This window comes from Lathamus discolor, chromosome 1, assembly GCF_037157495.1.
Source record: "Lathamus discolor isolate bLatDis1 chromosome 1, bLatDis1.hap1, whole genome shotgun sequence".
In the NCBI taxonomy this organism is placed as follows: domain Eukaryota; kingdom Metazoa; phylum Chordata; class Aves; order Psittaciformes; family Psittacidae; genus Lathamus; species Lathamus discolor.
In genome coordinates, this window is record NC_088884.1 from 3,341,900 (window position 1) to 3,357,202 (window position 15,303).

Below are 15,303 nucleotides of genomic sequence, written 5' to 3' on the forward strand. Positions count from 1 at the left end.
CAGCTCAGAGCATTGTGTCTATGCTGTTTCCTTGTCCTCTGCCTTTGGTTCTAATTTTCCTTTTTTGAGGGCTTTTATTGCTTTCCTTTTGTATATATTTGCTCACTTTTCTCGCGTCATCTATTTTCCCTTCTTATTTCTTCCTTGTTGTTCATCCCAACCTGTAGAGATTCATCTCACAGGAGTGTCTAACTTCTCCAAAGCTATCCTCTTAATGCATTATTTGCTGGCTGCCCGGGTCACTCAGCACTAGTGTCCAGCATGCCCCATAGGAAACCATCCTAGGAAACCATAGGAAGCCTCCTGCCTGGCGACGCTGTCTCAGAAGCATGAGAACCAAGTACATGTGTAGGTGATGCTTTTCCTGGGTGAACATATGTTGTATAGACCGCTGTGGTAGTTACAGCATGGTCTGTGGCTCTGGTCCATATTAGTGCAACTAGCATTCAAAGTCTGAAATCTTCATTGATGAAGACTATCATAGCACACTTTGAAGAAAGGACTCTATCTCCCAGCAGTGCCTATCACAGTCAAGGATGTTGTTTGGAACCATCTTCACCCAACACCAGTTGCTTAATCTCTTCTATTAATCTCCATGTGATGTCACATGAGGCCATGGGACAGCAATGAAGCTCATGTATGAGCTCTTCATCACAGTCAAGGGAGTGCAGGTTAGATTTTTTCAGGACATCTTTGTCATTCAACTGCAAGACTGTGCTCACCTACTCGGAAGTTGTGATGCCTTCAACTGAGTTAAGCCATGACAAGTCATAATTCTTTGTCCTCAGCTGCAAGTCCCATGAGGATAATGCTGCTCATCCTCTTACCAGACCCATCAGATGTATGTAGCAGCCTGCTCTGTTACAGCTGCCCGTCAGTCATGCTGGCTCTTCTCCCAGCTTCACTTGGCTCGTCTGTGAGCTCTGGAGGATGTGGACATCTTCAGCAGAAAGAGAGCGGTTTTAGCTGTGATATTCTGGATTGCCTTACACTGAGCCTGTTTGCTGGCATAGATGTCCTTTGGGAACAATGTAGCTGTGCTTCAGTGAGAGGGAAGCTCCCTGAAGAACCTGTTGCTACTTAAAGAGGAGTCTTTATTTAGATGGCTGCTGTCATGCCATTAAACCAGCTTTGTCTTCAGGTGATTTCTTGGCTTGTTTTGAAGGGGCAAGGAGCTGCAGGGATGAAAATCCACTCTTCCATCTACATATGAAAAAAACAATACAATCTTCCATTCCTTATTTTACTTCCCTTTCAACAACAATGCATTATTGCAGGAAGAAGGACAGTAATTCCCTATACTGCAGAATTACAGAGCAACGGTTATTGTAGAGTTTATCCTTGCTCCAGTAGCTGTCTGTAGAGAGCATCTTGTCCCAGGTGTGCACCCAAATACCAGAAGCAGTCCCAGGCAAAGCTACAGATTGGGCAAAGAAGAGATTCAGAGCAGCCCTGCGGAGAAGGACTTGGGGGTGCTGGTCGATGAGAAAATGAACATGAGCCGGCTGCAGTGTGCGCTCGCAGCCCAGAAAGCAACCGTATCCTGGGCTGCATCAAAAGGAGCGTGACCAGCAGGGCGAAGGAGGTGATCCTGCCCCTCTGCTCTGCTCTTGTGAGACCTCACCTGGAGCATTGTGTGCAGTTCTGGTGTCCTCAACATAAAAAGGACATGGAACTGCTGGAACAAGTCCAGAGGAGGCCACGAGGATGATCAGGGGACTGGAGCACCTCCCGTATGAAGACAGGCTGAGGAAATTGGGGCTGTTCAGCCTGGAGAAGAGAAGGCTGCGTGGAGACCTCATAGCAGCCTTCCAGTATCTGAAGGGGGCCTATAGGGATGCTGGGGAGGGACTCTTCATTAGGGACTGTAGTGACAGGACAAGGGGTAATGGGTTAAAACTGAAACAGGGGAAGTTTAGATTGGATATAAGGAGGAAATTCTTTCCTGTTAGGGTGGTGAGGCACTGGAATGGGTTGCCCAGGGAGGTTGTGAGTGCTCCATCCCTGGCAGTGTTCAAGGCCAGGTTGGATGAAGCTGTGGGTGGGATGGTTTAGTGAGAGGTGTCCCTGCCCATGGCAGGGGGGTTGGAACTGGATGATCTTGAGGTCCTTTCCAACCCTAACTATTCTATGATTCTGTGATTCTATGCTTCATGGAGTCCTTGAGGGTGTCTTTAGGAGTGTGGAGATGCCTACCTCATCCTGATAATCCTTTCTGACTGTGGTGTCTCACTGCACCTCAGTTCTGGGAATTCCAGTGTGAGACAGGTTAGTGTTGGGAATAATCCTTAGTGACTGTTCTTCACAATTTGAAACGTGATCCTTAAAAAAACCATGGCTTGGCCAGGAACCTGAAAGTTGTTAGAGTATTATCTGGCTGTCTGATTCCAGTCTTCATGGGATTTCCAGTCACAAGTCCCTTGCCTCCAGGATACCACATTGGTCTTTACTTACAGTGAATGCAAGGAGTGAAACTACAAATGAATGTGAATCCTGGATTATTCATGAGGAAAGAGCTAAGATCGTATCTTATGGCTGAAGTAGCAAATGTCATGGACCTTCTTCAATCTGGACGATCTGCAAAGGTCTCTTCCAGCTTCAGTTCAGCTATACCCTGACTCCAGGCATTGATGCTGATGATTGATATTATATTTATGTTTGTGAACAGAATACATTTAAACCTGGTGTTTAAATGAGATATTAATCAGAGATAGTCTTAAACCAGACTATAATCTCTCTGGTTTCAGCAGGAGATAAGGACAGGTTCTTACAGGTTTCTTAGTTCCTTAAGCATCTCCTAAGGAGTAACAGGCTACATTTTGGATTGTATTCTGAAGACAGGGCTGGCACCTGAACCAGTGGACTGGCATCTACCTCCTCTTTATCAACAACAGCTAGAGACATGCCATTGGCCTTGGAAGATACTTTCTGATGTGCCAACAGCAGGTCCTAGTGTTTAACAGCGGTCCCTGCTCTGTCCTAGAAGAGATGTGCTGACATATTCATTGTCTTAAGGCAAGTTACATGTAACGTGTCACTGGTGAGGTAAATGGAAGTGACACCTCTGTCAGATGGCAGGACAGTGACCCCAGCCATTTGCTTTTCAACATTGGGTCATATCTTATATACAATGGTGCTGGGAGAAGCAGATGGTTGAGACTTGAGCTGCTGGGGAGTGATATAGTGAAAGCACTCTCCTTGGTCTGCCTGGTACAGCATTCAGCCCTTGATGCTTGTCAAACCTCAAGAGGTGCTTCAGTGTTGTTATATGATTAATTATTGTAGTTGGGCTAAACTCCTAGAGGAGCTTAGTTGCCTTTCTACCTTGCATGTGTCCTGTGATCTGCCTGACAGAGCTGTGCAGTGGGAAATGAAACCTCATTTGAGTTATACCGCCTTTCTCCCAGGCCTTAGTGAGATTTATGATGTGAACGTGGGTACCAGTCACACTCCCTCAGGTGTAGTGCAACTGAGGTTACCACTGCTGGAGAGCCTCTTTGGAGCATGTGAGACGTTGCATGATGGGGTATATGCCAGTGAAATAAGAATGGTCCTGCCCAAACAGAATGTGAAAGGGGTGGTTGGATTAAGGAGCACAATGAACTCATGTCCTACCTCAAAGCTGCTCTTTAAGAACAGCATCATCTTGCTTAGCTGGGGAGGGGGCTCTCCCTGCAAAGAAGAAAAGGTAACACTATGCCTTTCTAATTTTGTAAGGTTGAAATCAGCCTTCAAAGCAGTTTCCAACCAGGGATGAAATTAGAAGTGGCCAACAAGAGCAATCCGGACACATATTGGGTGGCTACGATCATTACAACGTGTGGACAGCTCTTACTGCTTCGTTACTGTGGCTATGGAGATGACCGCAGGGCAGATTTCTGGTGTGATGTGATGACAGCAGATCTTCACCCTGTTGGCTGGTGTACACAGAATAACAAGGTCCTGATGCCTCCAGATGGTGAGTGCTATGTGTTTTGTTCGGGTCATGCTCCAGTATTGGACTGGTGGTTCATCTCCAGACTTATAGATGATCTGGAATGGGTGCTTCACATCATCAGTTGGTGTTGGGTGATGCAGACAGGGTAAGGTTCCCACAGGTCAATGGGTGATTCAGTTTGCCAGTCGGTCTCTAGCAAAAGCATTTTTACCCTAGTTGGTTAACAACAGAAGGCGCTTCTGTAAGAAGTTGTCTTAACAAGGAAAGACTGTTGAAATGCAAAGCTGTGATTTTCAGTTAGGGGAGAAAATTGCCCTGTTCTTGCAGGGTGACATTCAAAGTGAGAACAAACCAAAATAAGCAAGATCAATTTGGGTGTAGCCAAAATCAGAAGTTGGCTGTGCACTCAAATGTTGTGCCCTGAGAGTTTAGACCCTTCCATCGCCAGATTCTTGCAGCTTTTAACTCCAACAGTAGATATACATGATTAAAGATAGCAAAATTTGGTCATCATAAGTTAGAGCATGTCCTGATTATCAGCTTTTAGGTACACAAAAGCTGAATGCAAGAGCTGTATGTTACTAAATGGCCCATGTGGGACAGTTTCTTAGTAACAGAATTTGATTCCCAGTGTGTAGGAAAAACATTGGGTTTTTTTGTATGTACATCAGCAAAACAACGGTGTATCCTTACCACTACGTAGCTCCTAGCAGAGGGCTACTTGTCACTCTTACTCATGCATTTTCCTCCCCTATATCTCGTTTATTCTGGATCAAGGGAAAAAGAGATGAATATGTAGCCTCTAACTTATGCATGCTTTTAAAAAAGTCTCATTTATGGGTTCTGCTGCTGAAGTTATTCTTTTACTTTCTGTTTTATGTGATCATTGAAAAAAGCATTGAAAAAGTCTCATTTATGGGTTCTGCTGCTAAAGTTATTCTTTTACTTTCTATTTTATGTGATCATTGAAAAAAACATATGTGCCCATTGTGGGCCATGTGTGATTTCTCCTGGTGTAGGGCTTGCCTGGCTTCCCACTGAGCGTGCTGTAGACATGGGCTGTGAATCAGAGCTGATGTTCCTGCTTTGTGCATAGTGAACTCTGAGCTAAACTCTGAGCTTTTTGTTCTGGTCTGTGTGTTTTGAATAAACAGAGGATTGATTGCTTAAAAACAGAGAAGTCTTGAAGACAAATATGGGTGAGAAATCTGTTGGTTTATCACTAGTAAATCAAGCTGATGTGAGAGGGGTTAGGTATTTTCTTTTATAGGTCTCTTGAACTATCTTTTATTACATGGGTTATAATAAGTGTTACCAGCAAGGTGTAGAGTGTTGTAAACTAAATCTCAAAATGTGAGGATCAAGGAGTAAGAGATCCTATTGACGGTTGTAACAGAAAATAACGATTGTCTTCTAACCGGAGGCAACTGCTTTTCATGGCAGTGTTGGAATCTGCTCCTTGGGTTGTGGCTGCTTTGTGTGAATTGTCTTGCTTGAATGACTGCAAATGTGCAGTAGGTCAAACCACCTTTCTCCTCTGGCTGGGTGCTGTAACTGTATACCAGGAATTTAAATTTGGGCAGCTGCCCTTTTTTGTTTTGTTTTTCCCACTCCCATTCTCACCGAATTAACTCTGTTGAATATGGCTTTGTATAGTTCTCAGAAATAATAGATGTGTGGACTGGAATTTCAAAAGAGATTTAAACGTTTAAGAGCTTCAGATGTATTTTGGAATGAGGCCTCTAAAATGCCCAGGAGGATTTGAGGCTTCAGGACTCCTCTCACTTGCCAAAAAGAGAGGTCCTAAATGTGTTCATAAATCACAGAGCTCCTCTGGGTATTTGCCCAACAGGGTTCTGCCTGTGGTCAGAGGTGGGTTTGTGTCTCCCACTGGGACACCACAAGGTAGAAGCTGAGTTTTCAGGAGTGCCCCTTGTTTTCTGCAAGGAGAACTGAGCTCTGACCGGGGTTTATAAGTAGCTTGTGAGTACTAGGCTTATCTTACACAGATGTCTGAAGTTTGTCCTGTGCTTAATTGTGTTGCTGATCAGTGGATGAGCCAAACTTCACTGCAGTGCTGAGAGCTCTGTCTGGTGAAGCCTGGTCAGTCTTGCATTGGTAAAAAGAGAAGCTGCTGTTCTCTGTGAACTCCATGGAGGTTTTTTACCTTTTTAGCATTGCACATTATTTTGTTGTCAAACCTTTGGAAGAAAGGAAAGACAGCTTCAGATTGCACGGACCCGTTTTCTGAGGGCCTGATTCTGCACATCTTGATTATAAGGAGCATTTCTGTTGGCAAGACCATGCAAGCAGAATGGCCAGGGCCAGTTATCTGTCATTGGGGTTTGATTTTAATCAGGAGTTGAAGGCTTTGGTTAAAAAGATCTGCCAAGAAGAGCTTGTTTAATGGGCAAAATACCAACACTGGGACAATGCTCTGTTTCTGCTTGCGAACCGAATTGGACTGATCAGTGCTCGTCTTATAAATGTGATGCCAGACAAGAATGGTACATAGTGACAGGATGAAGGATTTCATTAGATGGGAAAGAGATGCAAGAAAATAGACTGTCTCGGTTTAGCAAATCAATAGAGCTTGATTTAATGCACACACAGAGCTTTTAAGGGGCAGCTGCCAAATAATTATTGTTTATGATCCCAATAGAAGGAAGTCATTTAATTTATGGACTGTTGCATGGTTATTTATTGGGTGGCATTAGTATTGCATCATGATGCCAGTGGCCTGTGAGGAAAATGTCAAGTCATGTTATGTCCTCCCATGTCGTTATGGTGCAGTGCAATAGAATAGGAGTGCTTAAGCCAAATACTTGAGTTTGCAATAAAATGTACTGGCTTATCAAGGGGTGGTGTGTGTGTGTGTGTGTGCCTACAAGCTTCACCCTCCATCCCCTCCCTCCCTGCAGGAAATCAAAGGAGTAAAATTGTAGTTACTTCAAGCTTTGCCATTAATTATATTTTTCTCATTACAAATCGGTGTGTAATTTGAATTGCAAACTCAGCTATCCTGGCAGAATAGATCTGTTTACCATTCAAAGCAAAATGAAAATTATTTAAATTAGTTAATATAGAACTCATTTGAATGAATTGGATGTTTATTCATGAACTAGCTGAGTCAAGTGTGAAGCTGTCCTTATGGTCTGTAGCTTTGCCTCTGGTCAGCTCTAAAGTCACGTCCTGGGACAGAGTTTTCTTTTTTATTGCGTATTAACTGTGGTGTAAACCATCAGTAGCTACTGCCTGATGTGGCTAAGTGTGAGATTTTCATCCTTTCTGAGAAGCAATTGTAATTCATATGAGGAAGGGCAACCTGCTTCAAAGTTCATTGACAGTGACAATACTGTGGTGGTGTAGTAAGCTTTGCTTTCTGCACTGTGGGGATGAGATGTAACAGATTTTCCATCAGTTAGTAAAACTTCCCTATTGGATTATTCGGCATGGATACAGCAACAGTATTTATTTCCTCCTGTGTCTTACCCAAACACTGTCCTCCTTCTCAGCACAGAGCCGATGCGGTTGTTTTGCAACATCCTCCATCCCTCGGGGTGTTTTACGCACTGAGCATTAAAAATTTAAGTCTAACTAAACTTTATCTTACTAGCAATTCCTTTAACTGTGAAAGGAAAAGAGGTCTCTTGCCTCCTTCAGCCTAGTATTTCCATGTGCTGTTTTCCTTTGTTGATGACAGTTGGGTTCATGAACACATTTACCATTGGGTAGAAGAGCAGCGTGGAGAACCTGACAAGCGTAGCAGCTAAATTATGCATTGTGAACCACGCGGAGAGCAGGAACGCCTTTTGATTGACACTTGGGTGTTTTTGTACAGATTGCAGATTTACAGCTGAGCCAACAGAGCTGAATCTCTCCTGGCACTATCTTAATGCATTCTGGGATGCGCTAAAGACACTGGGTGACAAGACTACTGTGTACACTTGTAATTGCTGTGGTGGTTCTGCTTTAATGTTATTGACAGATGGAAATTCAGATAGGGCATTTCTGTGTGCAGATCTGTGTGGTCTGCTTGCTGTGTAAACCAGGAGATGGAGGAGACCAGAGATGTGAAGAAATACAGTGGGGAGAGGACCATGTTTATATTTTGACTTTATAATGATCTGGTACAGACGGGAAAACCTCTGAACACCATGTATACCTGGATTTGGAGATCAGGATGATCAATCACACTGTGATTATGTGTAGGAAGGCAGCTTTTACTTCTGTTACACTGATATAGGGAGAACTAAAGCTTAAAATCTTGATCCTGGGGTGAAATTAGTCCCTTTTGCATAGTGCTGAGCTTTATCAAGCTTCAGCATCAAATATGGCATTAAGAGTGGTGGACTTAAAGCATTTTTCCTGCCCAGGCTTCCCATGAAGGCAAATGTCATTGTTTGGTCATTATTTGAAATAGGCTTTCATGTGTATCTCCGGTCAGATTAACTTTTACCCTAGATCAGGCCAGAGGAGGGAAGTGTCAGATTCTCGGTGCTAGATTTGATTGTGGGGAGGGTATGGATGAAAAAGAAGATAAAACTTGTGCCATGCAAACTGGGTTGCCTTCAGATGACAACTTGTTGCTTTTATTATTATTATTATTATTATTATTGTTGTTGTTGTTGTTATCACTATTATTATTATTAAATATCATTATCTGAATCTATCGTGGCTTTTGAGGTTGTAAGAGAGGGGAGATGTAGATCTCATTGGCCATGTCAAAACTTAACGGTGTTAGGACTCAGTGGATTCTGCATAGTCGAAAGATGGTCTGCTGTGTTGCACAGCAGATTGGTATGCAAGAGGTCAGATAGATGAATAGGTAGATTGAAGACATGTTAACTTTGAGCCAAGTTTTCCTTTTTGTTTTAATGCTCAGGTGGTATTACTGATGGGTGTAGTGGTTACAACAGACATTGGTGTGCTGGGCTACAGCAGAAAGTAGTGGGATTGAGAGAGATTGGGGAGCAGGAACAGTAAGGCGAGGTGGTGGTACAGGATCAAAGAGAAGAAGAAGCCTTGAGCAGTCACTTTCTGCTGCAGGTGTGGATTTGGTGTCATTTAAGACTCCCTAGGGGCACAGAAGGCTTTCTTAAGGGGCACACCTCATACACTTGCCTTTCAACATCATTTTTGGGGGTTACTTGTGTCCACAAAGTTTGTCCACAGGTTCTTCAGTAACACAGAGATAACATTTCTGAAAATGGATGTGGGCTTCCAGAGCTTCTCAGGAAATGGGATCATGAAATAGTTTTATTTAACCAAAGCCAACTTTCTCCTGGTTATCTATTGCCAGAGGAAATAACACTTAAACTATACCTGCAGGGTTGTAATTACAGTGCAGGTAGAGGGATCAGATGGGCAGGGTGGACTTCTTTTTTTGTCTTTGTGAAGAGTTACCTGAGATGAGCCTAACTACTGGTGTAACTGAGAGCAGATCTGGCCCCTGTGTAGCTCTTTCACTGAAGGCTCACCTGAGATATTACTTCCTAAGAGACTGAGGCTGGAGAAAATCAGTTGGTGTTCACTGAGCTTATGCTGTTTTACATCAGTTAAGAACTGCACTCTTAAGCCAACTAAAATGAAACTCAGAAATCTTCTTTGTCAGGTTGTACTCTCAAAGACTGTGGGTGTTTCTAAAGTAGTGTACAGTTTGTGTTTTTTTAATGTTCTTTGCCCAGTTTTTATCCTCTTATTCCATCAATACTAAGCTTAGACTAAGCTAATGTAAATAAACTGCAGGATTTCTTTATTTTAAGTACTGTAAATGGCTCGTAGTGCAGAGTTTTATGTGTGCTTTTCAAGTCAACTTTAGCAGGCATTAATTATGCAGGGGTGACGTTAGCATAAGTAACTAGTCAGCAATAAATGTCAATTAAATATTCTATTAGCATAGTAGGCAGCTTCATGCATTGGCATAGAACATTTAGCAGATTACACTTAATGAACGTATTAAAAATAACATTTCTTTTTGCTTTGCTCTCCTAATGATGGCAGCAGAGAGGAGAGGAGGGGGGGTAAAAATAACTCCAGCTTTGGATGAAGAGCTGGCGTTGTTGGGCTAGTAGGAGCCATGTCTTAGAATCATAGAATGTTTTGGGTTGGAAAAGACCTTAAGATTATCCAGTTCCACCCCTCTGCCATGGGCAGGGACACCTCACACTAGACCATGCCAGGGATGCCAGGGATGGAGGATTTACCACTTCTCTGGGCACCCTGTGCCAGTGCCTCACCACCCTCACAGTAAAGAACTTCCTTATATCTAACCTGAACTTCCCCTGCCATAAGTGATGAAGGCTATCAAGGGAAAAAAAATCAATGTTTGTTTAAACATAGATCCTTTTGTTTCACAATTATTGGGAATGTGGTGGAAGTGGTCCTTAGGGAACAGACGTACCCTGAGGCTCACAGCCTTGGCTCTGCAGTGATCCATGGCCATAGGGTACTGCTGGGCTTTCTGCTAAGGTGAAGATTTCCCCTAGGGTGAAGCCTCATCAGTTGGGGTCACTCCTTGTGCTTCTCGAGTTTTTGGTGGAACTGTCTTAGAAAAAGTGTTCTTCCCCTTCACAGAAATCATAAATACAAAGCCTCTGCTTTGTTCTCTTCAATACTTTCACTTGGCAAAAACTAGTTTGTTTTTTCTCCTCAAAAATGTCAGGACAGTTGTTTCTGGGATTAAATACTCAAAACGTTGACTTGAGTTGCACCGATGCCTCATAGGATTCATATGTGGGTTCTGGTCCCTCCTTGCCCTTTGGGAGGGTTAGACTTTCTCTCATGTGGGGTCTGGTCTTTCCTTGTGGAGTCATCCTGAGATGTCTTCCATGACTTCCAGACTTCTTGTGCCTGGGGAACCCAGCCCTTGCTGCGGATCAGGCATTTGGAAAAGCCAAAGCTGTACAAGATGATTAGGTTTCCAGTAAAAAAACAACCCCAAAGCTTGCACATGAAGTAGGCTCTGTTTATTAAAAGCAAGAAAAGAACACACTTTAATCAAAACCTAATTTTCCAGTAAGAAGCTGTTTCAGCAGAAACACAACCGGCAAGCCTCATTTCCAGGGACAGCAACATCTGCTTGTGCTATATTTATAGTTATTTATTTATTCTCACAAACAAATGGAATAAGGGAAACAGGAGCAGGCCTGACCAGACAGTGGTGGTCCAACGAGGTAGGGATGAACGCAGTGATGAGGCATCCTGCAATGCACCCAAAGTGCCTGCTCAGCATGTATTTTAGGGTGTTTGTTTAGAATTATGTGGGTAAAGCAGATTTAGCTTGCACCCGGGTTAAGTATCGGTGCAACTTCATAGAGAGGTGACAGTTTCACTGATGCAATTGTACCTGCACATTCCTAATGCAAGTCCTGGATTTTTTCCACTTACGGTTGGAAAGTACTTGCTTTTATAAGTGTAACCTATCCTTGTTCGTGTACTGGACTGAGCTATGTAGTCTGTAAACCTAGTAAAACAGTATTACATAGTTTTACAACAAACACTGAGGATAATATAGCACTGTTTATGCTAGTGTGTTATTAGCTCAACTTGGAGCATGGGTTTAACCTGTAGGTTGGCTGATGGCCAAAGAAGGGTTCAAGAAGGGGTTTCAGTGATGGGTTAAAGTTTGATGACAAATAACTTGGACGTACCAATACTGAAATGAATGTGCTTTCTGACTGCCTTTCCCTTGCTTGGGTGGACTGTCTGTGTCCTGACTTCTTTTTCCATGTGTTGCAACTGGTACGTAGTGCCTTCCTCCATAAATGAATGATGCTGCTATCAGGAACGCTGTAAAGCAGCAGTATAGTTTGCAGTACTGTCACGATCCCTTTTGGGTGGTACAGGGAAAGCTGAACTATGAATCTGTTACGATTAAAGCAGCAGCACCTTGTGTACAAGCAACAGTGGAGCTGAAGATGAGGCTTATTGCAATGAAAACTGAAAGCCTTATCCTTTTACAAACAATCTGGAGGGGGAGTGGAGGTGCGGAAAAGAAAAGCAGTGATTTTCGTGGACTTTGACGAGTTATAAATATATCCTGAGTGAAACCAGTAGTGTGGAGCTTTATGAAAGCTTTAATGAATAAATAAATATTTCATGCCCACATGGTGCTTCTTCAGGAACGTGTGCTGTTGGTAGAAAGCAATAAACAAAGAACCTCCTTCAGGGTTTGTTTGGGCTTTTAAATTAAACTAATTTAATCAACTTTTTCAGTCAAGCTTGATATTAGTTCATTTCTGTACACAGCCCTGTACTCGGATCTGTTTGTTTTCTCCTGATACCTGTTCTCCTGTTTAGAAAGTGCTTGAATATCAAGGAATGGTTTGTTTCATCCTTCTTCTGTGGTGCGCATCTGCGGTTTCAAGGCAGAGAGCACAGATTTCCTCCTTATCCTGAAGCTTGGGGAGCCAGCCATCCTTTACCATCATAGCGGTAGGTGTTATGGGACCCCAGCTGAAGTTTGCATTATCCAGCAGGGGAGATCACTTGAGCATGTGGGTCATTTCTGAATACAGGCTAGTAGGCATCTTTTGGGTTTTGGAAGACTTCAGTACCCAGTTTGGTGCTGCTTGAAGGACTAGAACTATCCAGAAGTGCCATGTAGTCTGGCCCCATGTGGGCAGAGGTGCTTACACACTTCTGCAGTGGATTGCAGAGATTTATACAGAGAGATTAAAATGTTCCTCAAGCTCAGGCTATTGGCAAAGCTGGGGCTCGGGTGTGCTGGTGCTGTTGCTTAATGGCTGTCTGTGATAACAAATGGCCAGGATGTGTATTAGCTCTGTGCTTCATGTCTTTGCAATACTTTAAAAAGAAGTCCTGAGAGACCTATTTTTCCTTAGGAACAGCAGGGCTGAAGCCAATTGATTCTTTCATAGCTGGACCATGCAAGTGAGAAGCAAATAAGGCACAGTAGGGAGGTAAAAGCAAGGTTGATCAGAGGGGTAGAGCTAACTTTGGGAAAGCATCTACTGAAGGCAGGGCTGCTCAATGAGCTGAGGATTGGCCCAAACTTGGAGACTGATGCATCTTTGCACAGGGGTGGTGGAGTTGGGGACAAGTGCATGGAATGGCGCATGTCTCATCTTCGTTTGCCGTGAAAAGGAGAAGTACTTCCTGTTCTTTAGTTGTATCTTTTTTTCTTTTCTACTTCAATCACTGATCTGGAACCACTTGTTTGTGTAGTGGTCAGCTTTGGGAACTGGAATTTATCCCTCTTGGCTGAATGGAGTACATCCCCATGGAGTTTGTGTCACAGTATGGGCAGTGGCAAAAAAGAGGGGTTGTGTTAGAAACTGAGGAAACTTTGTTTGTCCAAACCCATGTAGAGCTATGTTTAATTTATTTTTTAGTGTTATAAGGCAATGTGTGAGATTGTGTCTGTGTATATCAAAGCCCAAACCCTTTGCACAGCAAAACGTTTCAACACTGGTGAAGAATGATGAAGCAAAACTCCTTGCAGTAGTGCTGAGCTTCAATAGTTGACTGATCACCCTGAAGTTGTGCAAAGAAAGAACATTTCAGTGGGACTTAAGCTCCATTAAGGATGCTGGAAGGGCTAAAGATGAGCAGTTGAGACACCACAGCTTTGCCTTCTGCTGCTTGCAATTCTGGTCACAGCCTGCAGGATAACCCTGCAGACACTGCTATGACAAAACCATTGCTTTTGGACTTGACACTTAGTACAAGTTGCTCTTTAGCAGTAGGTGAAACAGGGTGGATTTTCAGAAGGTACCTTTGAGACCATTACAGGTAAAATCTCCCTTTGATGATTGTTGCAAAACCCGCTTTCCGTCTATTGCACAAAACAGCAAAATCTTATTCCCAAGACATTTAAGTGCTAAGGGAGGGAAAGATGTAAGTTATTATACAATTTAAGTCCCAGTGAGGCTTCTAATAAAAAACGTGATTGAGGAGTCAGTAACATAGAAGTACTGGCGCTTTTGCTCTGTGTTGAGCAACCATTTAATGTCAGCTATCTATTTAATGCAGACCATGTGAACAGAACAAAATGCAGAACAGTTGAGAATCTGTTCACTGTCAAGTAGAATAATTACAGCCCCATTTGTAGACTTGTAGCCATTGAGGAGACGACAGTGTCCTTATTCGAGGAAATACCCCTGAAGTGTTCACCTCACTCGTGATTCTGGAGATCTCTGCACCTTGAATATCCAGCAGTGACCATCCAGAGTTGTTCTTCCACACTCATACCACTGTGTGGAACATGTGCTCTAAAGCTGTGGAAGGCCCAGAAACCATAGGAAAATGAGTGCGTTGACCCTGAAAGCATATAGTAGTGTATGCAAACCACCCTTTGTTTGATATAGTCAACTAATGTCCTGCTGAATGAGTTTTTTAATAAAATATTCTTTAAAATTACTAGTTTGAGAGATTTTAAGTAGCTATTTGTGGTAATTACACATAATTTCTCTTCCCCAGTCTCCCATAATTTCCCCCCGAGGAGTTTTAGAATGGAAGTGCCATCTCAGTTAGAAGACTAGGCCTAGGTAGTTAATATATGTGGTGATATAATAAGTAAAACATTGACAGACTTAAATGATCATCACTGGGGACATCTGTGGAGACTTAAAAAAAACCCCTACCATTCATATTCCAAGTTAGGAACAGTTTTGGGTCTTTGTATCAAAGAAGGAGGTGACTTTCTGTGCATTGGTGTAAGAGCTGGGAAGGTAAATAGAAGGGTAAATAGCACAATGGACTTGATGCAGCACATTCTGAAGTTGGTGTCCACATTTCTTCAATGGACCTCTTTTGATCAGACTAAATCATATCTATTGGAACTGAGAAGATTTTCTGTTCTCTTTCAGGCCAAGGACAAGCCAGGGTATCTAGTGTTGTGTCTCCAGCAGAGCATTCCTTTAGATACACCTAGGGGCACCTCAGATTTTGCTTGTGAGGAGCATGTATATAGAAGACTCAGGAAGCTGCTAGTGGCAGATGCAAGCACCAGCATGATCCCGAACCAGCTGTGACTCGCACTGGATTTTTCCCTCATTACACATGATAATGTGGGCTCCCAGTCACTGTGGAAGGGGCTTGCTTCCTGAGGCAGACCATATGCTCCTGGAGCCCATGGAGGTAGCTGTTATGCAGTGTAGAGATTTAAGTAATACTCTTATAAAGCATATTCCTGATAATAATTAAAACCCAGTTCCTCTAACCCATATTCCAAATTATGGGTCAGTTCTGGCCCTTTTACATGACATTGGAAAGCTTTAGCTCTGAATTCCCACATGATTTGTTTCCAGATGTGTGTGTGTGCGCTCTCATTTCTGTTTGATTTTGGTCACAAAAGAAAAAATGAAACCAAGAAACCAACAAGCGTATAGGCTTAAGGACAT

The 15,303-nt window shown here is 43.0% G+C and overlaps 1 protein-coding gene across 1 annotated transcript in view; it reads left to right on the forward strand.

Annotated features, from left to right (window-relative positions):
* SFMBT2 (Scm like with four mbt domains 2) overlaps positions 1-15,303 on the forward strand; it is a 114,775-nt gene that overhangs the window by 17,774 nt on the left and 81,698 nt on the right. Inside the window, exon 4 of the mRNA XM_065669378.1 lies at positions 3,718-3,958. Within this exon, the coding sequence (XP_065525450.1) occupies positions 3,718-3,958 (241 nt within the window). The remainder of the gene's footprint in view (positions 1-3,717; positions 3,959-15,303) is intronic.